At 50.2% G+C, this 23,895-nt stretch overlaps 8 protein-coding genes across 8 annotated transcripts; 4 read left to right on the forward strand and 4 right to left on the reverse strand.

Annotated features, from left to right (window-relative positions):
- Positions 1 to 444: 444 nt before the first annotated feature.
- On the forward strand, positions 445 to 1,362 carry N7506_012221 (uncharacterized protein; the record flags this gene model as incomplete). Its single annotated transcript, XM_056961512.1, has 3 exons — positions 445 to 472; positions 538 to 618; positions 995 to 1,362. The coding sequence occupies 3 exons, from the start codon at positions 445 to 447 to the stop codon at positions 1,360 to 1,362; spliced, it is 477 nt and encodes a 158-aa protein (XP_056806046.1).
- A 1,253-nt stretch (positions 1,363 to 2,615) lies between these two features.
- On the forward strand, positions 2,616 to 6,098 carry N7506_012222 (ATP-dependent 3'-5' DNA helicase; the record flags this gene model as incomplete). Its single annotated transcript, XM_056961513.1, has 1 exon — positions 2,616 to 6,098. The coding sequence occupies one exon, from the start codon at positions 2,616 to 2,618 to the stop codon at positions 6,096 to 6,098; it is 3,483 nt and encodes a 1,160-aa protein (XP_056806047.1).
- A 447-nt stretch (positions 6,099 to 6,545) lies between these two features.
- Positions 6,546 to 8,740, reverse strand: N7506_012223 (Zn(II)2Cys6 transcription factor; the record flags this gene model as incomplete). The annotated part of the gene is made up of 3 exons (XM_056961514.1): positions 6,546 to 6,810; positions 6,886 to 7,682; positions 7,733 to 8,740. The coding sequence occupies 3 exons, from the start codon at positions 8,738 to 8,740 to the stop codon at positions 6,546 to 6,548; spliced, it is 2,070 nt and encodes a 689-aa protein (XP_056806048.1).
- A 4,122-nt stretch (positions 8,741 to 12,862) lies between these two features.
- On the reverse strand, positions 12,863 to 13,602 carry N7506_012224 (phosphoribosylglycinamide formyltransferase; the record flags this gene model as incomplete). Its single annotated transcript, XM_056961515.1, has 2 exons — positions 12,863 to 13,120; positions 13,192 to 13,602. The coding sequence occupies 2 exons, from the start codon at positions 13,600 to 13,602 to the stop codon at positions 12,863 to 12,865; spliced, it is 669 nt and encodes a 222-aa protein (XP_056806049.1).
- Positions 13,603 to 14,263: 661 nt separating this feature from the next.
- Positions 14,264 to 16,858, reverse strand: N7506_012225 (RING-H2 finger protein; the record flags this gene model as incomplete). Its single annotated transcript, XM_056961516.1, has 4 exons — positions 14,264 to 14,395; positions 14,448 to 14,723; positions 14,772 to 16,306; positions 16,333 to 16,858. The coding sequence occupies 4 exons, from the start codon at positions 16,856 to 16,858 to the stop codon at positions 14,264 to 14,266; spliced, it is 2,469 nt and encodes an 822-aa protein (XP_056806050.1).
- Positions 16,859 to 17,519: 661 nt separating this feature from the next.
- Positions 17,520 to 17,915, forward strand: N7506_012226 (uncharacterized protein; the record flags this gene model as incomplete). The annotated part of the gene is made up of 1 exon (XM_056961517.1): positions 17,520 to 17,915. The coding sequence occupies one exon, from the start codon at positions 17,520 to 17,522 to the stop codon at positions 17,913 to 17,915; it is 396 nt and encodes a 131-aa protein (XP_056806051.1).
- A 98-nt stretch (positions 17,916 to 18,013) lies between these two features.
- On the forward strand, positions 18,014 to 18,769 carry N7506_012227 (uncharacterized protein; the record flags this gene model as incomplete). The annotated part of the gene is made up of 1 exon (XM_056961518.1): positions 18,014 to 18,769. The coding sequence occupies one exon, from the start codon at positions 18,014 to 18,016 to the stop codon at positions 18,767 to 18,769; it is 756 nt and encodes a 251-aa protein (XP_056806052.1).
- Positions 18,770 to 19,660: 891 nt separating this feature from the next.
- On the reverse strand, positions 19,661 to 22,518 carry N7506_012228 (uncharacterized protein; the record flags this gene model as incomplete). The annotated part of the gene is made up of 6 exons (XM_056961519.1): positions 19,661 to 19,720; positions 19,804 to 21,284; positions 21,332 to 21,557; positions 21,625 to 21,753; positions 21,825 to 22,249; positions 22,509 to 22,518. 6 exons carry the CDS (start codon positions 22,516 to 22,518, stop codon positions 19,661 to 19,663), a joined length of 2,331 nt encoding a protein of 776 aa, XP_056806053.1.
- Between the last annotated feature and the right edge of the window lie 1,377 nt (positions 22,519 to 23,895).

Consider the following 23,895-nt stretch of genomic DNA (forward strand, 5'->3'; position numbering starts at 1 on the left):
CCCACTTTTAGCGCCGCCCCAAGATCACTCACTGCCCAGGTGGAAACCCGCTGCTCAGGCATGAAAGATTTAGAACCCCGCATCCTTGATTGCTTCATGCTTAACGGAGTTGACATAGAATTTTCTCTTCTTTCAGACATTATCTCACCAAGACAAAGATTTTCCACCATCTAGCTGTCCTTCTAGCTGTCTTTCTAGATGTCCTTTTCACTATCCTTCCAACTGCTCTAGTAAAGCATGACCATTGGCTATGGTAGATTTCGAAAGATACTGATCTTTCGGGGGGGACTTTTACTCTCGTTGCCATTTTTGCCGCAAAGGCGGCCATACTGCAGAAATTTGCCATCTCATGGCGGCGGTTGGCACCGCGCTTGCGGCAGAACTTCAAGGCATGTGATGACTATCTATCATGATTTTGTGCAGCAGGCTAACATACTTCTAGAAATGGAGGAGGCCAAGGCCGACGCTGTCGGTATGTGTTTATTGCCAGTGAGGCAGACTCCCATGCGAAACCAATAGCTAATCGGTTTCTCGCAGTCAAAGTCAGCTCTTCCAGTGAAGACAGCACCCTGTTGATGCGGCCAAAGGAAAGGGAGGCTTCGACCTCCAGTCAACGTGGTCAGTTTCCCCTGGCACAAGTGAAATGGGATTTCGTGACAAGGATGATGCTAATCGGTGTCTGAAGAGGTCTCCCGCGACCTCGATACCGAGATGACTTCGGGGCCCGGCCCCTCCAACACTTTTAAGTTGACATGGCTTTCTTTGCTTCCCTATCATACGGTTCATACCCTTTACTACAGAGTAAACAGGAAGAGAGTTGAAGGATGCGTAAGGTCTAAGGCAGAATGTGCCCCACCTGCCCCACTCCTGATGTATACAAGCCTTGGGAAGCTGCCTTCCTCTCACTCTTCTTCTCTTCCTTTAACTCTTCTACCTCATCCTGGCGTCTGTCTATCTGATCGCTTTCAATCCACTCATTTATCTACTGTACCAGCCATGACTCAGGTCGGGCTTTTCCCAAAGAGCCGATTTGGCGTGGGGACCAAGTTCACTTTTCAGACGCCAACTTCGAACACATGGACAATCCGACAAAAAGTCTCCCAAAACAACCACCAAGTTGAGGAGCTTGATCCGGATGATGTCGACTTTCACGTCTCAGAAGCTCAGGCAATATTCTTCGTCTCAAATGACTCTGACCCGAACGGGCCATTGGCATACATGCGTGTGTACCTGTGTACCTGCAAGTGCCTTTTCTATCGACTGAATTCAAACCTCGTGAGGTCCGAAGCCTCCAAGCCACTCCATGTCTCCACCAGGAAGTCCACGCCCTCAAATTCTTCCATCAAGAACACGCCACTGTGACTCCTCCCCTCCTGGGGATCAGGGAAGAGCTCCAAGGGGAAGATGATTTTGTTCCGGGAGGTTACATTGTCTATATGGTGCTCCAACGTGTACCTGGAATGCGACTTGCAGATGAAAAAGTCGGATTTAATCCTGGACTTCCCTTGCCCAAGTTTTTCCGGACGTTTGACCGTGCGGAACGAGATAAGATCCGCAAAAGTTCGACAAGGGCTTTATCGAGATGGCGAGACTTGACTATTTGTCCTGGGATGCCTGGGCTGACGACCTTGTGTGGGATCCTGTCGCCTCGAAATTGTATGTCTCTTCTTCTATACTGGCGCGGAGTCTTGTGCTAATCGTTTGAACAGCTGGTTTATAGACTTCAGAACTGCGATGGAGTTAGGTGGCGAGTGCCAAAACACCCGAGTCTGCACCAAAAGAATTATGCAACAGACGCAGACCTCCGCCCCATGTTTCCCACCTGGAAACGTTGAGGCCTTGGCAACCCTCCCGACATCCGAAAGCATTGGGATGAGCTTACAGAGTGGCTACTCTGATTCAACGTGGCTAGAAGGACGGCTCGAAAGACAGCTAGAAAGACAGCCAGAAAGACAGCCAAGTTATCCATAAATACCCCCCAGAGCAATAATAGCCCTAGAGCTTTCTTCTGTCCCCGAATAACCTAGTTAAGTAATCGTGCTCCAGGATTTTGATATAATCAGTACAATTAATGGCGTCTACTCTACTAAATCTTGATCAATTTTGATGTTACCTACGAGAGGGGATAGCAATAAGAGTTGATGTGTTAGGAATTATACACCCAGGCTTGGCGTTCGCGCTGCTACCCACTAGGTCAAAAGGTACATATGACCTCGGGACTGGCCTCGGGAGCACACTGCTCAGTCATGCCTGGACCGCTATATCGACCTTAACATGCCACGTCGTAACACGATGTCTGTCCGTTGAAGTAAGAGTTAGGTGAATGGCTGACCGTTTCTCTCGATTTCGACGCGATACCACGCCTGGGGACAACTGTGTAAATACATTGGATCATATAACGCGCAAAGCTCTTCTCGGATAGCTCACTTCACTCGTCACTTCAGCCCTAGTTAGTACCATAGTTAACATCTTACGTCATTTTATGCCTCGTCCCCGATTTGACTCCACTTTATACCATTTTAGGTATAATTGATCCACGTGATCTCGCGTTTGTCACCACGCAGCCAGATTCTTCTGAACGACCAAACAAACGCCTAGGACAATGGAGCTTCGAGATGGCAGATTCACCATCGAATTTAGCTCCAGCTCCATTGCTCAAGCGAAAACGAAGTGATGGGCCCAGTAATTGCACTTCCAACTCCGCAGATTCACCCAACGCGTCCTCCCTAGACCGTGCCACACCTACAACCGACCCCAAATCCCAACAAGACGCGCCGATCAAGCAGACGAAAGGCAAAGGAAAAGGAAAGAAGGCTGCTACGAAACCTCCAAAGCGTACTCCAGCAGCGCCATTACCAGATGCCTTCAAAAGCCTCTCCCAAACGCACCGTGCCTTGAATCTCATATATACATTCTGCTGTACGCGCAAACACTTTGCCACGACATTCGACAATATCAAAAAGGCTGTCCAATCTCAGCTTGGTCAAGGTCGTGAACTCACAATCGAAGATGTCGCACGAGTCAAGGTTCTGGTCCCAGGGGCCGTCCGCTTCGAGTATGTGGACGAAGCCAAGTTGGAAGTCATGACCATGGGCGACCAGGAGATGGCCCCGTACGGTATGCAAGCACGACAAAATATCGCAGACATGGCAGACACGGATGCGACCGAAGAAGGTGGCGGTCTTGATTGCTTAGACGGCACGAAGCACGTCCTGCTATTCGAATTCGTAGACGGCGATCTCAAACGCGAAGTGCTGCACCCGAAAACTGGGCAGCCTACCAAACCAGTGCGCCGTATGAAAGATGAAGATCTGAAAATGCCCGTCTACAGTCAGAAGCAGATGCTAGGTCTGATTGAGAAGCGGAATACCAAATTCTCAGACGCTATGAACGCGTTCCTGGTGCAATGCGAGGATAACCAGACAGATCCGGTCGAGTGCCTCGAGCAGGCCAAAAACGCTTTCATACCCACTCCTCCGAGTAGTGGAGAAAACACCCCGGCTCTGGCCGCGAGGCCGCCGGCAACGATTCCCAAAGAACGAAAGTCCATTGAGGAAATTCTTGCAGAGATTCGGGAGATGGAGTGGTACCATGCCCAAATCGTACCTGAGGGCCACCGCGTGTTTGAGGCTCAATCTCCTGCGTTTGGTGATTTGACATTTCAATTATCGCAGGACCTTGTCAATGCACTATATAACACAAAAGGCATCACCCAGCTATATGCTCATCAAGCCGAGGCAATCAACCATTTATACGACGGTCACAACGTGATAGTCTCGACATCTACAAGCTCTGGAAAATCACTCATTTATCAAGTTCCCATGCTTCACGAGCTTGAAAAAGACTCGGAAAGCAGAGGAATGTATATTTTCCCAACCAAAGCTCTCGCGCAAGATCAACGACGCAGCATGATGGATCTTTTACAGTATATGGAGGGACTTCAGCACACTATGGTTGAGACATTTGACGGAGACACACCGATGAGCAGTCGCAACTTGATTCGCGATGAGGCACGAATCATCTTCACCAATCCTGACATGTTGCACATAACAATCCTCCCACAGGAAGGTTCCTGGCGAACCTTTCTAAAAAACCTGAAGTTTGTCGTCGTCGATGAATTACATGTCTACAACGGTCTCTTCGGATCTCACGTCGCTTTCATCATGCGGCGACTTCGCAGAATTTGTGCCGCGGTGGGCAATCGCCACGTCAAATTTATATCTTGCTCTGCGACCGTCGCAAACCCAGAAGATCATATGAAATCTATCTTCGGGATTGATGACGTGAAGCTCATTGATTTCGATGGCTCTCCCTCAGGACGCAAAGAGTTCGTTTGCTGGAATCCTCCATTCAAGGACCCAAAAGATCCTACCTCTGGACGAAGTGACACTGTGGCTGAGACTGCCCGGCTGTTTAGCCAGCTGATCCTGAGGGGTGTGAGAGTCATAGCCTTTTGTCGGATCAGACAGCTTTGCGAGGTCCTTCTACAGGCCGTGCGAAATGAATTCGACAGACTTGAGCGCAAAGAGGTCGGTAAGATGGTGATGGGCTATCGAGGCGGATACAGTCCCCAAGACCGACGTCAGATCGAGAAGGAAATGTTCGAGGGACGGTTGATGGGCATAGTCGCAACCAGTGCCCTAGAACTAGGTGTTGACATCGGCTCTCTCGACGCAGTCGTAACCATGGGATTCCCCTACTCGATCTCCAACTTGCGGCAACAGAGCGGACGTGCAGGACGGCGCAACAAGGATTCCCTCTCGGTGCTCATCGGAGATCGATATCCAACCGATCAACACTACATGCAGAACCCAGATGAGATCTTCACGAGACCAAACTGCGAGCTACAGATCGATCTCACAAACGAGCTCATCCTCGAAGGCCACGTCCAATGCGCTGCATTTGAAATGCCTATCCGCCCCGATGAAGACAGCGTCTACTTCGGCAATCAACTACTAGCCCTGGCCCCAACCCGTCTAACAAAAGATACCCTCGGCTTCTACCACTGCCACCCCCGATTCCGGCCCCAGCCATCTCGCTGCGTCTCAATCCGCGACACAGAAGACCAGCACTTCGCCGTGATAGACACAACCAACAACCGCAACATCGTCCTCGAAGAAGTCGAAGCCTCGCGCGCCTTCTTCACAATCTACGAAGGAGGCATCTTCCTCCACCAAGGCGCAACATACCTCGTAAAAGAACTAAACCCAGAGAAATTCCTCGCTCGCGTCGTCCGCGTCCATGTAGACTGGAGTACCATGCAACGCGACTATACGGACATCGACCCGCTGGAAACCGAAACCATGCGCTCAGTCGGAAACGGCGAAACCGCATCCCGCGCATTCTTCGGTACTATCCAGATCCACGCCGTCGTCTACGGTTTCTTCAAAGTCGATAAACGAGGCCGCGTCCTCGACGCAGTCGCAGTCGATAATCCCCCCATCGACCGACTGACCCGAGGAATGTGGCTCGATGTCCCTACTATCGCCATCGATATCCTCCAATCACACAGATTGAACGTCGCGGCCGCCATCCACGCCGCCGAACATGCCGTCCTATCCCTCCTACCTTCATTCGTAGTCTCGTCGCCCGGAGACGTGAGAACAGAATGCAAAGTCGCAAAGAAAGAACTCGGACGACCGCTCCGTCGCGCAAACGCAAACGTCCCCGCCGAATTCGAAGATAAGCTCAAGCCGCCTTCGCGACAGCGTCCTGCTCGACTTACATTCTATGATGCGAAGGGCGGGGCGTGTGGATCCGGTATTGCGAGTAAGGCGTTTGAATTCATTGGGCTGCTTTTGAGTCGTGCGGTCGCGCGTATAGAGGCTTGTTCTTGTCTTTCGCCGCAGGGGTGTGTGGAGTGTGTTTGTGATGAGCGGTGTAAGGAGATGAATGTTGTTATGAGTAAGGCTGGGGCTGGGGTTGTGTTGAGGTGTTTGCTGGGGTGGGATGTTGATGTTGATGCTTTGCCTTTGGGGGAGGATTTGGATGGGGGGACGTTTGGGGTTGGTGGGGAATTGGCGGGCGGGTTGGAGACTGTGGTTAGGGCTGAGGATGTTCCGTGGAAGGCTGGGGTTCGAGCGGATGTCACGGCGTGATCAGGGGATTGTGTTTGTGAATTCACACTGGGTTGAGCTCTTCGCTTTCCCTGTATATTAGAATCGTCGTCCACATAGGCGAACATAAAGCATAACAACCGAAACGATGTGTAATGGGACTCAGTGTATAGATAATAGGACTCAGTGTATAGAGACGAAAAGTGTAGTCGATGATCTGATAGAAAGTTGGGTATAATAAATGTACATCAAGTCATGACCAAAGAAACTTCTTTTGGGTCGAAGGGAGAAGATGAGGAGAATGGTAGGAAGAGAGGAGGGTATATAGGCACGTAGGTCGGATGAGACGACCCAACGCAGGAAAGGGTATTCACAAGAATGTGAAAGAGGAAGGCTGAACAATCCAGACGACACGTATAGGGCAAAGAGGTGGAGCGACGCCCTGGAGAGGACCGAGGGCTGGTAATAGGTGTTGTAGATGGGGAGATATTAGGGATGATGACTGCTGTTCGTGCTGGTAGGGCTGCTTCCATCTTCAAAATCGTTCATGTTGAGTCTCCCGAAGAGAGTCTTCATATCGCGAACGTTCTCACGGAGCTCGTCTCGCGGCTGCGCCGAGCGCTCGGCTGTCAATTCGCGGATTTCGCGGACGATGTTCGTGTATCCCTCTTCATTAGGGAGCCACCAGTGGTTGACCTCTGGTGCATGCCAGATCGCAGAAAGAGCCATGCGGAACGAAGGGGGAATAATGTATCTATTTGGAAAATCGATGTCAGCACTGCTTCTCGGTATCGCGTCGTGATCTCGACGCTTCGAATTCCAGTCTTACCCATTTTGTTCCATCATGGCCATCTTCCGCCGTGACCACATCTGATGTTTGTGGTCTTTCGGAAGGAACATGCTCGCCATTCCAATGCTGTTTTTGAACATAATGCAAAATCCATTCTCTTTGTACGGCCAACGAACCATCGTCTCAATCAATCGGCACTGCTCCTGAGCCAATTCCTGCAATTCCTGGAGGAGAGGTTGTTGGAGGACCTGCATGGTTTGGAATTTGTACATTGTCTCCGTGGAGAGGATGTCGATCCAGGCGTAGTTGAAATCCCACAGGGCGCCCCGGTGTAACCCACCTGGCGTATAGGGATCTGTGATATCGTCTTCCGTCAAAGGCTGGTTGTGTGGGTATTCCTGCACCTTGTACTCATAGTCGTCGAATCCCCTTAGGATGATCTTCGCTTGCTCTAACCATTGGCCCAGCAGGTCGTTCTGGATCGCGAATTGCTCCATGGATATCATGCCACGGGACAATTTCGCGTAGAGGGAAGCCATGTCCAATCCGAAGCGACGGTTGATCGATCCCACGAGCTCGAGTTGTTTGGATGGGTCGTCTGGGTACAGGGCGGCTTGTTCGGCATCGTGCTGTTCCTTCGCTAGGTACCAATCTCGACTGAGGACCGTCTCGGTGCCGGCTAGAATCCCTACGACGACGTCGAATCGTGCGTACCATAGGAAGATGTTCGTATGTAAATCGTTCAAGTTCGATGACTCCGGTGTCAGCAGCTCTCGCACCAGTGCGTGGGCCGCTCGATGGTGGTCGATCAGATTCATCCAATCGCCGATGTATTCCTAGACTAGTCAGAATATTTCCAGTGCAGTTTCGAAAGGGTAATACATACCTCGGTGGTGGTCAACACGAGTACGGTGCAGAGCGTAGCCTCGGTGTGTGGTTCCCCAGAGCCCAGGGATTTCCGCAGGAGAATCAATGCCTTGTTGTAATATTTGAGGAATGTAGAGAGCTTGCCCTCATTGTGCAAGCTGTGATGATAGGCCGAAAAGCCCACCAAAGCGTATAGAAGAGGTTCATACTGTAAAGCGAGCTCGATCAGACTGTGATGGACAAAGTGGAAACAGCTCTGTCGCAGGAAGAAGTGTGGAGTGGTCATGAATTCCTGATGGAAATTTAAATAGAAGCGCAGATCATCCGACAAACGCGCATTGTTGATCAGTTCCGCCGTGGAATGTCCGATGCTGCCTGAGCGCACGCTCATCGACTCCATCCGCGACGACTCCGCGGACGGTGAACTACTCTGTTCTTTCACAAAGGGCGCCTCCGTGGTCTGTCGGGATGGTTTCCGCAGAGACTGTGTGCTCCGAGATTTATGCAAGGGTCGTGTGCTGGGGATGATGGGCGACGGTCGGGAATCCGATGTGGCATCGGGTTCCTCCTCGTCGAGGATGGGTTCCAACGGACTGACAGGGTCGACTTCCACCTTTCCAGAGGAATCACTACCTTGCGAGGGAGGACGATTGGCGCGCGACTTGACCGATCTGGCGCCGGATTTGGAAGCGGATGGCGAGGGGGAGGGATAGACACAGTCCCGACTGCCCTTCCTACAGCGTTCACAGACGGGGCGATTCTCGTCGCATTTGATCCGGCGTGAACGACAGGTGAAGCATCCACTGCGGGTGCGCTTGTGTTTTTTGTGATCTGCGAGCGGGAGGGCTGCCTGATATGAGGGCGCTACTCTCATCGTCGGGGCGGAGGGGTCGTGCCAGAATGCCACGCTTTCGGGGTACTCTGTCGGACCCAATAAAGAGTATGCAGAGGCATTTGGATCCTGCATGGAGTCTAAGAAGCCCGCCAGGGCCTGGGACGACTGTGAATTCGCCATGTCGCCCCTCATTGGAGATTAATTCAGTGTCATGGTCCGGAGTAGATGAAGTGTAGAAGTCAAGTGAGGCAAAGTATTGGATCTCGGGGACGTGCGGAGATTAGAGAAATCGACTTTCGACTTTCGATGGCTTCTTTTTTTTTTTAATTTGCATTTAGTTTAGTCTACTGGGTCTTGGGTTATTTTTTTCTTTATTCGAGTTCTATTTAAATTGATTCCACTTATTTCCGATCTGAGACCATGACTCTCTCTTCTCTTTGTACTGGTATTATCGAGTTGATCGTATCCGAATACGAACAATAGAAATCCACAAAGAATACCTCTCACAGTGTAAAATTGCTATATCAAACAGATGTCATTTACGGAGGCCAATCCATTTAGTCTGGTTCCAAGGTTAGTCCAATTGGCCCAAGTTCATAGCACTTAAGTGGCTGAGGGTCTACAGCGGAGCCTATAACGGGCCCTACAGTGCGAGCCTCGGCTTAGAATTTACCCCTAACTCGAACAGGATGGAACTATAGAACTATAAAACTGAATGTCAAACACACTACAGAACACTTCCAAGATTCTATCCCGCTATTACTCATGAAGATCAGGAACGTGAACATGACCATCACCATGAGCACCTATTTTAAGCTGATCTTCGCGGATGAACCTCGGGTCTCGGCGTGAAAAAAGGGGGACAGGTCCAAACGGCGATCCCCATGGAAAGCAATTCCGTTTAGGGCTTGGCCGGGTCGATGCAGGATGATCATAGCGCTGTCAATCCCGGGCTCCCCGGGCTCATGAATTGTGGTCTCCGTATCCGTGTTCTGGTTGACTCCATCAGGTTCACCTCAGCAATCCCCAGTTTTTTGCCCTATTATGCCTTTTATCAATCTCTGAATGGGGAATCAGATCTTGGTATGGTATGATCGTAATGTCTGTCTTGTCTGTCTTCTGTCTTTTTCCTAAAAATTATTATAATAATAAAACTTACATATTATTACCCTTTTTCAGTGCTTGCATTTCCGAGTTTTCCTATTCCAGTGCTCATTGGTCTCATTGGCTGTCAGTGGACCCCCTCTAGAGCAGGGAAAGACGGAATTATTCCAGTTGGGTCCAATCCTGGATCGAAATTGGACTACAGTAACATACATACATGTACGAAGTCCAGGTGCATGCACACGGAGACGGAATAACAAGATGACAACTTCCCATTGATCGGCAATCTCAGTCATTTCTGAATAATCATGCTCAAGTAGTCCCGCAGTAATCGACCACTCGGCAAATCTGAAACTTTCCAAGACGCCAGGCAGATGAAAAATGCCGAAAACGTTCGGTGGACGGAGATCGGTCCTAAGTGGAGGCGGCTAATGAGAGTGGGAACGTCCTCATTTGAGGGAACGATAGTCTGCAATGATGATTCATTGGGATTGGCCTTTTTTCTTTTTATTTTTCTTTTCCCTTTTTCGTTTCTTTTTTTGGTCTCCGTTTGCCTGAGCTCACTGGTCCTCTGCTCGGACCGTCGGTGTGCTATTGAGGAATATTGAAGATAGGGGCAAAAAAGGCTTGTGGCCACACGGCCCCCCCATTTCCCACGTTCTATTTTCCGCTATGTCTGACCGTTCAGCTGGTATCGTGCCTGATCGACGCTGGTTTGACAGAGTAGAGTGGGCCTGATAGATCGAGGCACTAGCACACTTTCAAGCCTTGGACCTTGGTCGGCTCAATATTCTCAATTCAGTGGGAAGCTCCGTGATCAAAGACACATGTCAAAATAGTATGACACGGGGACCAGGGAAGATTGATTTCAACATATCAATTGAGGAGAAAAGGGGGCGAACCCATGCATCTAGGTGGCAACCTTTACTCCGTAGCCATGAGTGATTCCACAGCCACAAGACAAGGTTCCAAGGCGCTCCCAGGCGCTGGACACATACTCCGTACTCCGTTCATGCATATAGAAATTAATGACTGGGCCGTGCACGAGCAAGGTAAGTTGAACTTGTCTCCATCAGAAAGTTAACCCGGGCCAAGCAGACGCTAGAAACCAGCTCCTGGTCTGTGGGCCCATGTGAGTCCTGTCCTGGCGTTTACGGTAGTGAGGCTCCTGAGAATAATCTCCTTTCCCAGTCATTTCCGCTGAAACTTCCCAAGGACCTCCGTGGACAGGGTAGACAGGATACTCCGGACTCCGGACATGTAGACCTTTAACTCCCTGCCTGGCGCGTTAAGCTGGTAAAGGAAATATCTCCGCATTATTATAGATCCAGCGCTTGTGGAAGCTAACGTTCCCCACTGGCACATGCGCCACTATACCTCATTCGGTATTCCTTGAGAGCATGATTCCAGGGGCAATCTGCGAGATCAGCACGGCAGTGTGGTTCTTGGTCGAAGATCATACAGTTTCTGGCGTGGTGCGGTGTGTGCACTGGTGAAACTTGGGTTTGAGTCAATGATCGTCGTTGTTTGGGATCCTCAGCCCTGTTGGCGTGGGATACAATATGGAGTACTCGGTACTAGTGCTGTAACTCATTATTACTCCGTACACTTGTACTTCGTACTTGTCGAGCAAATCATATAGAGTTTTGACTAGATCCGTCCAAGGTTTGCTTCAGAAAGCCCACAGCTCAGTGTGACTGCTGGGGCTAAGAATTATCTCGGCCCGCAATCTCTCGAGTTCTTCATTGGCCGCGAAAGCAGGGTAGGATCATGTTTCGTACTTCATCGGACAAGTACCTTGGAATTCGTGATACTCACGCTAGTCTTCAGCAATAGTCACCACTAGCATGTTCAAGTGGATATAAGAAAAGACAATTGGTACTTGTATAGAGTGCTTTTGTGCACTATTCCCCGTATAAAGTCCTAGCAATCCCGTTCTCCGTCATCGCGGCACTCGGAACTTATTAGCCCGACTGGAGAACCCTCGAGAGAAACTAGTAATGATCTTCACTCCACTCCATTACTGGCAGAGATTGAACACGATATCATTCAGCCTATATGATGAGCCAACGAAAGCACATCCCAGCCCCACCGGAAGAGATCCCAGTCCATTCCTAAAGAAGTCACCACATCGGCCGATCCCCAGTGACGGAAGTCCATTTAATTGAGTTGACGCCAGTGCAGTCGGGGGGCCAAAACCAGCCCACCTAGTCCACCGGCATGGACCATCTGCACCAGTGCCTGTGCTCCGTAGCTCATGCTTAGAAGGGGGAGCTGGTGGAGCTGAATTTGCCCAGTGGGCAATTGGGTTTGATCTGTCATGTTTGGTGCCATCATAGGTCCAACGGTCAATTCAGCGTTGCAGCGCTTCTGGTTGCCCACTTTCTGTGTCGCATTGCATGGACCATGTTGTTCCCGTTCTAGTTGCTTTTTTCTTTTCTTTTTTCTTCCAAGATTGTCATTTTGGTTTTAGCCTACTTCCTAACTTCGGAAGCTATCCTGATCAAGGGGTTGAGGCGCGTACGGAGAGTACTTCCGTACTTGTGCATAGTACTATATCCATCACGTGATGGATATGACTGTGGACATCGCAGTGCTCGACTGTCGAGGCTCAGGAGATTCCAACTAAACAATCAAACTATGTTCTGATCTATTTGTAGATCGACATCTGGGCATGTGATCAAGTCTTGGCCAGTAAACTGGTAGCAATTGCTCAATGACTCAGTGCTCTTGCTATTCCGTACGAAGTAATCCGTACTCCGTACTCCGTACATCTGACCCATCTACGAAGTAGTCCCCGGTGCCATCATCGTATACCTCCTTTTCACGTCTTTGGTCGCCGGTGATCTGCCAGGTCTGTGCCCAGGCAAGCCGTCCCGCCAAAGCTGAGATTTGCGTTCATGCTTGGCCTCGGCTTGTGTCGGTCTTGGTACTCCATAGTTGCGTAGCCAACAGACCCAATCTCTCCGAAGAAGATAGAAAAAAAAAAAACCAGAGTATATACAACTCATCCCTTTTTATTCATTTTTGCACTTCATACGGAGCACTCCGTATTTCGTACATGAGATCTATTTATAGTCATAACTCGTCAACAGACCAGACGACAGCATCGTTGAAAATGCGTATCCATCGCCCGGTCTTCAGCATCGAACGCAGATCGCGAGTTCCCTTCGTCCGGAACTCGGCATTCTTGCGTCATCAAGATAGCGTTCATGCGCTCGTGCCGTTCTTCTGAGCTTGCAGCTCCTTGAGAACAAGATCCACTCCCTCAATAACAACTCCCCACTCCGTCTCGTGGACCCGAGTTTCGAACGCCTCGAGATTCTCATCTTGGCCCTTCCGGAAGGGAATCTCTCGGACGAGAATCGGTGTACCCATATCAACCTCGGAAATGACATCGTGCATCATGACGCCTGTCTTGTCGATCTGACCTTCCAACCACGCAGCGTGGGCGCGATCAATCGCATTCTAAGAAACGGGATTGTTAGCTGTGTTCGTGTCCGTGTTCGAGATATCTCATGAGATAACCAATAACTCACAACACCATTGAAAGCTCCAGGCAGCGCGGGATGCAAGTTGATAATCCGTGTCTTGGCAGCCTCGAGAGGTTCCAGGAATTGCGGCGAGAGAATGTGCATGAAGCCAAGACAGACGACGAGTTCCGGCGCGTCGGCGAGAATCAGTCTCGCGAGTTCGGCATCGTATTCTTCGCGCGCAAGCTGGATTCCCTCTGGTGTCGCGGGGTGCTGCTTCTTGTATTTGACGAGGTTGTGGTATTGAGTGGGGATGTTGGCTTTGCTTGCGCGCTCGAGACCGAATGCGGTCTTGCGGTTGGAGATCACGCGGACGATCGAGGCGTTGAGCTGTCCGGCGGCAATTTTGTCAATCACGGCTTGCAGGTTTGACCCATTGCCGGAGATGAGAACGGTGACGCGAATCGGAGTGGTCATGGCGGAGGTAGGTGGTGAGTAAAGGTGAGGCGGGGCTTGGAGATTTGGCGGGTTGCTGTGGAATGTGTAGGTTTGAGGGTTGGCCGCCGAGTCAATTGAACCAGTAGTCCTTGAGAGTATACAGTACACCGTTCTCAAATCAAGTGCGACTGATGTTCGAAAGTACAACGATTGAGTTTCCAAAATTCTGCTGCTGGATTTCTCGATGCTTAGTCATCTCACTTTTTCGCGGGGCAGAGGGGTTGAATATCTACTGCGCTGGGCTCATTAGGCGCATGGTAAAAATAGTACTATCTCCAGTCCTGGAGACTGAATTTGAGACTGGACTTGAATCACTTGATGCCACATAAAGTTCATACAAAAGTAGAAAACAGGCTATAAACAATACATACACATGTGGTTGTAAATGACTCTTGGGTCAAACCAAAAAGACCCAAAGACCAAAAGACCACCTGAGAAGACCGTAACAGACCAATATTCTAGGCTAAAATAGTAACCTTCCAATGGCTCGGACGTAAGAACACCCAGACGATGCGCAAAACTAAAATGCAGAGGGGATATCCATGAAAGAAAAACAAGAATCGTTACAGGGCTTGAAGCAGACGCTTGATGCTAAAACAGGACAGGGATTCGAACGTCAGATTGAGGCGCACGGCTATAGTTAAACAACCGCTGGACCTGGATCTGGGGTTGGCACTGCGGCGCCTGGGGCACCTGGAGCAGAAGCAGCCGGGGTTTCGTGGACCCCTTCGCCCCGACACAGGGGACACGAGTTTCGCCCCGTGGTTAACCACTAAACGATAGTTAGTATACAGGGTAAGTGGAAGTGGAACAGTGCAACCAACCTGATCTATACACTCCTTGTGGAAGACATGCTTGCATTTGCCAAGCTCTCTGACTTCCTCGGCCACTTCGTAGTCACTCAGACAGATGAGACAGCGCTCTCCGTCTTGGATCTGAAGAGCTCCGATGCCTTCCGTGGCCTCTGCGACAAGCGAGCCACCATATTCCACCAGACGGAACAGCCCACCGGCGGAATTGATGTCGGTTTGAGATGCCACGGGGGGTTTGGCTGGGCCCAGCAACGAGGACAAAAGAATCATGTCTTCATAGGTCGGGTTCTGGGTCAAGTTAGCAAGTTGTCGGGGAAACTCGGTTGGGAGACTTACGTCGGTGAAGAGGGATGGAGTTGTGAGTGCAGGGTGATTCTCGGAAAGATTGGTGCCAACCACGTATATCAACCAACTGCGACCTCCACTGGGTGGGGGCTGGTCAGGCTCAACCATGCCATTGCGCCGAACAGAGCCAGAGCCAAGTGCCCTATGCCGAGCAAATTCAGAATCGCTTCGGCGTCGCTGGTGGGCTGGATTGAATGCAGGAGGCTCGCGCGTGGATTCCACTGTCGGCTGCATTGTGTGGCCTGGAAGATCTGGGCCCGCCGCAGAAGCAGACGACGGTCTGTGACTCGGAGTGGAGGTGCCCGAAGACCCGGTAGATACTGCATGTTCCGCTGGCGTGGACGGGGGTGGGTGAGGTCCTGGTGGGCTTTCAAATTGAGGGAAATGGGGCTCTGACATGCGTCTAGAGGCGGGTGGGGCTGAGGGACGCAGGAATTCTGATGGTGTATTTGCAGCAACACGGAGTCCACCTGGAGGGCGGGGACCGGCCTGTTCCGGACGGCGAGGGATGTGCGACACGGAAGCGGTGTCGCCTGGAGGAGGTTGAGGTCGGTGAAGTCTGTTCACTGGCAAGCCGCTTGGTGGTAAAAATGGAAGCCCAAGCAATGCGTCCAGGCCAGGTGCAGGGCCTGCAGGCTGTTCGCCATTTCCTCCGCCCCCAGCAGGGACCGATCGAACTCCAACAACCACAAGTGTTACAGTTCGTCCCTCGCTTTCTCCAGGCTCGTCAACGTCCATTGGGTCATTGGACGTGGTGTGATTGTGAGCGCCCTGTGTGCCCTGTGCACCCTGTGGATTCTGCCCAGGGGTGTCAGAATCCGGGGGCGTATCTGAGTTGGCAAATCTGAATACGCGCAAGAAGTTAACCGGTTGCGAAGGTGCTTCGGTGGTATCATCGCCTGAACCCTCGCCGTTGGCTGCTGGCTGACCCTGTCCGGAGGTAACATGCTGTAGACTCTGAATGAAGTTCTCTAATGAGCCATCGATTCCATCGTTTCCTAATGCTTGGATGTTGGGCAGCGCAGGACCAGGCGTTCCAGAAAGCTGAGCAGCAATCGCAGCCGCCGCGAGCTGCAGGACTCTCGAGAGAGGAGTTTGTTCCTCCCGCCGCAAAACTCGAGATGATCTTGCTCTGATAATACCGGGAAGACGACGCATCAAAGTGGGGCTTGGTGGTCCGGGGCCTAGACTTGGCAAGGAATCCCTAGAATGGACAGCTGGCTCCACAGAGTCAAGCTCATGGGGCGGTGCTGTGTAGTCCATTCGAGTGTCCATGGTTCTCTCATCAAAGGGCAGGTCTGGTGCAGTTGCATTATCATCTGAGTGCAAACCCGTATGAGGCTGGCCAAATATATGCGAGATGGGCGACGAGATCGAATGACGCATACGATTGAGTCTGACACTGCGGCGCCAGGAAGCTCGTGTGGGCTCGGGAATGGGTAATTGATCTGCAGGGTCGCGATACGTAGGTGTCGGTCCATCTGAAAGACCGACAGGCTCCCCCGTGAGGGGACGAAGTACGGTGACTGGGTAGATCGCCGTCTAGTGATACCTCTAGAGCCAAATGGACTAAAACGACCGGTGGTGTGAGCAATCTCCGTCCTTGGGATAGGTCTATTGACTCCCCCATGCCGATGTGCATGACCTTCAGCCGGTGTCTCTTCTTGGCTGTTGAGGAGGCCCCGGATCACCGAATTGGGGAGAAGCCTGGAGCCCAGCCTTGACATTGTCGATTGTCTTCGCGCTGTCATCCGAGCGAATGCGGCATTGCGCATTTCCCGCGAGGGCATTTCGTACTCCTCGCGGTCCTCATCGATGCTCCGCATGGGGCGCGACGATCGTATGTATTGTCTCCAGGAGTCTGATCGTTCGTTTGGCTGATCCGACGTAGTGCCTTGTCCATCACCGTGTGCGCCCATGCCCCCCGCTGGATGGCCATCCTCGCCGCTGTGATCAACCGTCTGTCTATGATTCATATCTTCATCCCTCGGGTTCGAGCCACGTTCTATGGGAGTTGCAGAGTGTGTCGGGTATCGGGTATTAGGTAGGTCACGTTGCGTAGAAGAGGACTGTCCCATAATAATTGTGGCAATTGTAATCGATGCGGAGTATCACAGTGCGTTCACTGCCATAGGAGCAGATAGGCTGGTAGCGGCGACCGTAGGAAAGTGGGTGATGAGTTGTCAAATCAAATTACCGAAGACTCTCAACCAGGACCGAAGATCTCGTTGTTATTAGATTCGGTTGGGTCTCGGCAGTTGGTATTCGGTGTGAGGTTCTAAAGTCCGTGCCGGGCCGTTGAAACAAAGGAGAAGATCAGGAAGGAGGATAAGCGGACTTTTCGTAGGATGGAACACGTCGAGCAGCTACTCTCATGCTAGCTGCAGCAGCCAAGAGTTTCAAAAGTCTCGAGCTGTCTGATAAGTCCAGACACAGCCCACTCCTGGTATAACCGCCGAGATGGTTGAATCCCGGGGGGAGCTGAGGGTGTCCCGCGCTCACGAGAAGACAGGGTCGGCAAGTGTGAGCGGAAGACAGCAAGGTAAGGGGGAATTAAAAGGGGGTGGAGAAGAAGAGAGATGAAAGAGAAAGGAAGATGTGATATGGACTCTTGATGTGTCTACCTGATAGAAGATAAGTGATGTGCTCCGATCAAATGAGGCCTGAGGCATCCACGCCTTCCGCCATCTTCCAGAATCGCAAATTTGAGACCGATCATTCCTCCCATGGACGCTCCTGATGGCGCCTACGCCTTCAGCCTCGGTCTTTACTCTCCCATTACCGCCCTGGCTTCAACCACCTGACTCTCGTGCATCTAAGTACGATCGCAAGCGCAAGAATGTGGAACACGATCACCCAGATGACGAAACGACTGATGTCGCATCGGGGGTAGAATCTGAGCCCGCGGGCCCTTCCTTGGTACTGACACCAAATGAGTCTCATCAATACCGCGTGGCCGGCCACTCTTTTCAACAAGAACTGCCCCGGGGCCAATTCCCCCATGGACCGCCCCGGGACGAGGCGAGGAAGCAGACTTCTTCAAGCCAACTGGAAGCCTTGGCAGATCTATCAACCCCAATTTACCCCCACAGGGCGACGAACAAGGCAACATCCGCTTCCAGCATCTCGGTGTAATGACTGCAATCTTACATCGATGCATGCTCCAAGGGGATTATGTTCGAGCCGGAAGGGCTTGGGGCTTGATTCTACGTGAAAACTACCGAGGCTCCCCGATGGATGTCCGTAATGAATCAAGATGGGGTATTGGTGCCGAGATTTTGCTTCGACGAGGTCAACGGGCACCTTCAAACAGTGTCCCCGGCAGCACCACCTTCCCGAGCTTTAGCTCGGCAGGTTTTGCCCAAGCCAAGGAATACTATGAACGTCTCATTCTCAATCATCCGTTCATGAAATCTTCACCACATGCCATATCCTCGCTGCATTTTTACCCTGCAATGTTTGGCTTGTGGGTATATGTGACCCAAGAAAACAGCAACCAGGCTAGGGAGGAAATCACTACTCGTCTCGATGAAGATTCTGATGAATTTTCAGACGATGGGTCGGATTACGATCCTGAGCGGCAGCGACGGCAGCGGGGCAGAAAGGCCATCGCCGCTGTCAGAGCTGAGGAGTTACAGCAAGCGCAACAAATTTCTATCCGCATGGACCAGAGTCTAGCATCCCCTCCGTTCTCTGACTCGGCTGAGTTGCTCGAGCTAAGAGGAATGATTTCGCTGTGGATCGGCGATCTGCTGGTCTCCTCAATACCGTTGCCAGTGGAAGTTGACGACGAGTATGACAATGACAATGACAACATGCTTCTTGACGAAGCCCCGGGCTCTTTGGAAACCAGGCGTGCAATCAGACTTGCCAATGATAAAAAGTCGCTTGAAGTCCGCAAATCTGCGGACTTCTTTGAGAAGGCTCAAAAACGCGGAAGGAATCTCGCTCACAATTTGGACGACGTCCATCTTCGGGACTTTTCCTAGATTGGTGCCCAGGTGAAGACTTTGTACTATTCAATTTGATACCCAATTATAAATACACGAGTCTTGGAAAGTTACACCTCGGAAGATCGTAGAATCCCCCTCTGAGACCATGATTTGAAAAGGTTTTTCTATTCATCGAGCTACTGGTTGGAATTCCCCTACAATGAAGCGACATGCCTTCGGAGCCCGTGGTGGCCTGTTCTGCCAGGCTCCCCGAGAAAATGGTACATCGACCTCGGGAGTTCTTTCTCTGTCTCTGTCTCTCGTCCTCTCCCCCTTATCTCCTCAGCTGTCCCATAATACATTGCATGATCCTACATGTCTGCTCTCATGGTCTCGACATGTCAACGTGGTCTCCCAATACAGCATCGCTCATCAACTGATGCGTCAGATCCTCAAAAGATGGCTTTCCTTCGAGCTCTGTCTGACGAAATAACTCCTCTCTAAGCTGCTCATCCGCCTTTGCGCTAGTCAACAAACGTTGTACTATTGGCACACACCCTTCACTTGCAGCCAAGAATAAGAGTTCTTTCCCCCAGTGTCCCTCGATCATTTTACTTGAGACATTGTCCACGAGGTCAAATACAAGATTCCAGTCCTGCCGCCCTTTGTACCACCGATTAGTGAGGGAACGATATCTTCTCCATCGTTTGATGACAAGCCGAAAAAAACTCGAGGCTCTGTACCTGAGCACTAGTCCGATCATTCAAGAAGAAGAGCTTGACTCTTGCCACGTTTCCCCATGGAAGAGTCTGATCAACCGCTCTCATAGCTGTCTCTGGAAGAAACATGCGTTCGTCAAAGTTTGACTTTTGGAGCATCTCACAAAGCGCCAATTCTGAGCCGTATATCGAAGTTATGCTGAGTGGATCGTATAGACTGCTTTCGAATTCAAATCGGGGTAACATCGTACAAGTCGGACGAGAATTCTGTAGAATCCAATTTCGAAGTCTAGTGGATCCAGCTTGGCATAAATTCTCAGTGCTCGACAAGCTTGGAAGATACTCAGCAGGCACGCAACCGAAATGATCTACCCAGTGGCATGAGGCGTAGACAAACAGCTCGCCAAGGCCTCGATCAACCGGGTCAAATCGAGCCATATCTTCTTCGAAATACTCCCACGTGCAGTTTGGGTCATATTCTCGCGGCAAATCATCATCGCTAGCTGTGCTTTGAAGTCGAGGCAATTCCACAAATGCTGCTTGCTCTTCTGAAAACAGCTCAATCTGACCAATTTTATCCAAAAGCAGATACTTGACACAGATGTCAAGCATGAATGACTCTATATGTTTTGGGGCATAGTTTGTTTGGTGAATCACTTTCGAGCCTGATTCCTTTGAATCAGGTTGTTCAGATAGCCACTCTTTCACAGAATGGTGTGTGAGTCGGAGCTGGTGCTTCCTTAGCTGATCATAATCGGGAGAGGCAATGAATGGGTGAATAAGTCTCATGACTCGTTCGTGCTGAACTTTCTTTGCAAGGGCCTCCAGAGTGTTGACTCCCGGCGCAAGTCCCAGTGCAACAGCCCAAGCTAGTTCTAATATGCTCAAAGCCCTGCGGCTAGCGTCGACAATGTTGAGAGCTGTGATGGCAAGTTGCCAATTTTGTTGATTGCCACCGGTGGTTTGCAGAAGGATTGATGTATAGACGTCCGAGAGCTGTCCGGGAAGAGGCAGTTCCTCCAAGAAACTTTCTATCGAAGACTTGGTCGAGTAAGAAAGAAGTTGGATAAGTTCTGTTGTCATCTTCGTCCATATAGCGCTCCCTTGCGCTCGTTGAGAAAGATTTTCTTTCAAGAGTTCCAGGATCTCCGGGGATAAATAGTCAAGCGCCTCAAGGGCTTTCTCAACAATTATACGGTCTCGCTTCGGGCCAGAATTCAGCTGGATCTTGGTCACACTGTCCAACCGTTTCATGATATCTTCATGTGGACGACAAGATAGAATAATCTTAAGTCTCGAAGTTTTTTCCGACACAAGCTTCAGAAATTTGAGAAGTCGTTGCCGCGAGTCACGATCGCATTCATCCAAGCCGTCGATGACGAAAATGACCGGTCGATCAATCGTTTCAAGCATGTTTTGCAACATGTCTTCCATCGTGATAATGTCCAATGACGGTTCGAGACCTAAATCTTGAGCCTGCTGCTTATAACGCTCATGGAAGGGCTTTTGGAGACCTTTGAGCTTCGTTAGAAGCAAATAGGTCAAAGCAGAGAGCACAGAGGTAGGCTTCCCTGTCTCGTGATCTCGACAGTAGTACTGGCATAGTACAGGGCTGGGTAGACGATGATTGTTCTTGTGACTCAGCATCTCTGCAAGAAACGCCATTGCAACGGATTTTCCGTGGCCCACATCGCCAAAGATTACTAGCTGCCGAGACTCTGTAGCATCATACCAGCTTTTAAAGCGGGGGTCCTGAAGCAAGAATTCGCAGGCCTGATCAGCTCGAGTTACTCGCCAATTGCTGCGAAGTTCAGTTTGCAAAGCGAGCTTGTCGGCTCTGAGCCACCGAGAGACTAAACATGGTTAATAAATATGTCTCGAAAGCCCAGCACGCACTCACAATCCTGGTCATACAACATCATTTTGATATCGTCTATAATTTCCAAAGTCGCTTTATTTATGATTTTTTCGAGTTTATCAGCGCTTGTCAGGAATTCCTGGATGATGGTGGCAAGGTGATCGTTCTCCCACGCCATTCTCAATGCCAGGCTTGCGCCCTTCCTGGTTATCAATTTCAAAGCGGCGTCATAAAACTCTAGCACCTTTTGATACACGACAACAAGTGCCTGGAAATAACTAGATCCGTTGAAGTATGGAACAAAGGAAGAAGAGACAAAAGAAAGTGTAGATTACCTTGTGAATATCACTTCGGTCAATTCTCTGCCCCATCGTATCGCACTCGTCAATGTAAGAGATTCGTTCTAACATATCTGCAATTTGTTTGGAAAATTCCATATCAGCGTTTGCAAGCAGAATAGCAATCTGTGTATAAAATTTGGAGAAAGTAAGCGATATTCACCAGGTGGGCGAGTACATCATCCAGGTTAACTTACCGCCGTCACGCTTCTGAGTACTCCGAAGACCACCGATGCAGTTGGTTCGATGTTTGTCAGTGGGCTCGCTAAATCCAATGCCACTTTGAAGTTGTCAAGGCTAGGCTTCAAGAAACGCAGGTGCTGTACACCTTTTAAGAACGCAGATTCGTGAACAGCCTCCTTTTCAAGATCTTCCAGCACTTTGAATAGCATTTCAGCATTTTTCCCCATTGTAGCGGCCGTCATTCTATCCCCAAGACTCTCAACTGCTTCTCGATATGCCGCGCTCCAGATATCAGTCGATGGATCAACTGCCACATGTTGTGCATTCCTCACGATAGTGCGAGAGCCCGCAGCATCTTTGTCCCCCGTCTCTTTGGGGTGTTCGGCGAATTGTCTCGATTCATTCGGTGGCGGTGAAGTATTGTTTGTTGAAACCAAGACTGAAATTGAAATCAGCACCCGTACAGCACCCTTCGAAACTTAGGGTTGATCAGATACTTCGTTCTACTGACTGTTCAGGCGGGGCAGAAGTCGAAAAATTCGGAGTTTTGCTTCTCAGTTGATTGTAGCGCCGACGAATTCTCTGGCGAATACTTTCTTTTGCTGTTGCTGTGGGCATCATGGGGGCTGAAAGAAAAAGGGGGGGGATTCTCATTGCCAGAGTACAATTTGGAACCCTGGAACAAGCAAACCACATACAGCTATGCATGGCTCGCACTACTATATACCAACCGACAACTATCATACGAGCCGCGAGCCGTGTTCTATAATGTCAATCATTTTACAATTGAAGAAGTGGAACTACCAGATTACCCAAACAATCTTCTCGGGTCGTTTATAAAATGCATCGGACCAATTAACGCTGGGTTTCTATCCCACTTACGTACGCATCGCCTTTCCAGCCACAGAACGAGTGAATGGCCAAGCGAGGCAAATTGAAGAAAACAGTATGAAAAACCTGAGGTCTGATACTCCAAAGTCAATGTATCAAGTTGAATACACTGGAAACCCTCATCTACAACAAAAGTGCCAGGTGTTTGATCGCGGAGGATCAGGAAGAAATCAACTCTGCTCGTAATATATTTTCGAGAATCAATGCGGAGTTCAGAGGGATTCCTTCTCTGAATAAAATCATTGTTAGGGTCTGCAGTGGATCTTTAACCTCTTCAACGAAAGATTTCCTGGAAGGCCTTGGTTGGGTTGTTTTGATCGGCAATGAATAGATCGCCCTGGGGCAATTGGAGCGGGGATAGATGGTGGTTTCTGCTGCTAGTGTAAATTGGAAAGCACTGGTCTGCTACATGATCCATGCATGTCTTTTGAATCCGGGTTCCTATCCATGCCCAGGTGGTCAACTGCTATGTATGTGTGTAGTTCCAAGCCTGCAGCGGATACCTACTCCGTATGGACCTCGTAGTTATGATTGGATGTGTTTAGTGTTAAAAGACCGAGTCGGCCCGCCAATAAGCCAACAGTGATCAGCAAGGCGCAGCCCGTCTCATTGAACTTTTCTATCTGGCTGAGGCTGGAACCTTGGAAGTGAGAAAAACAAACCTGGAATTGGACAGTGGGCTTCTTGGATCAACTTTGGCTGTACGGAGTAATCATTAGTTCTTTCCCACTCGACATAGCTGGTTGCTCTCGCTTGCAGCCAGCCGAATTATAGCACGACTGTTACGACGTAGCATGTTGTATGGTGGATATATCGACCCAGGGATAATGGAACACGACGTTTCGTTATTATGCCTTTTGGCCTAGTGGTTAGCGTTTTCTAAGCCCCTCACAATTATTCCGTACTATCAATTCATCGCTTATGGCTTTTTAACATCCTATCTCCCCTATCCATTATAGTCATTAGAAGCATGTTACTAGCCTGATCTAGTTTGAGAATCGAGTGTATCCAGTCTGGGAGCCAAATACGGAGTAAGAGAAGCAATAGTCTATCTACTCCCTATATCGGCTGGCTGGAGCTAACGTTGGAACCAGGGTGAGATGTGGGAACATATAGCCCAGAAGTAATGTTATGCCATCGCCCGGGTGGTCTAGTGGGTAAGAGATTGTCACATCTCCACTCAAACACAACGTG

The sequence above is a fragment of the Penicillium brevicompactum genome (genome assembly GCF_028827555.1).
Source record: "Penicillium brevicompactum strain IBT 35665 chromosome Unknown utg000009l_segment0_segment0, whole genome shotgun sequence".
Taxonomy (NCBI): domain Eukaryota; kingdom Fungi; phylum Ascomycota; class Eurotiomycetes; order Eurotiales; family Aspergillaceae; genus Penicillium; species Penicillium brevicompactum.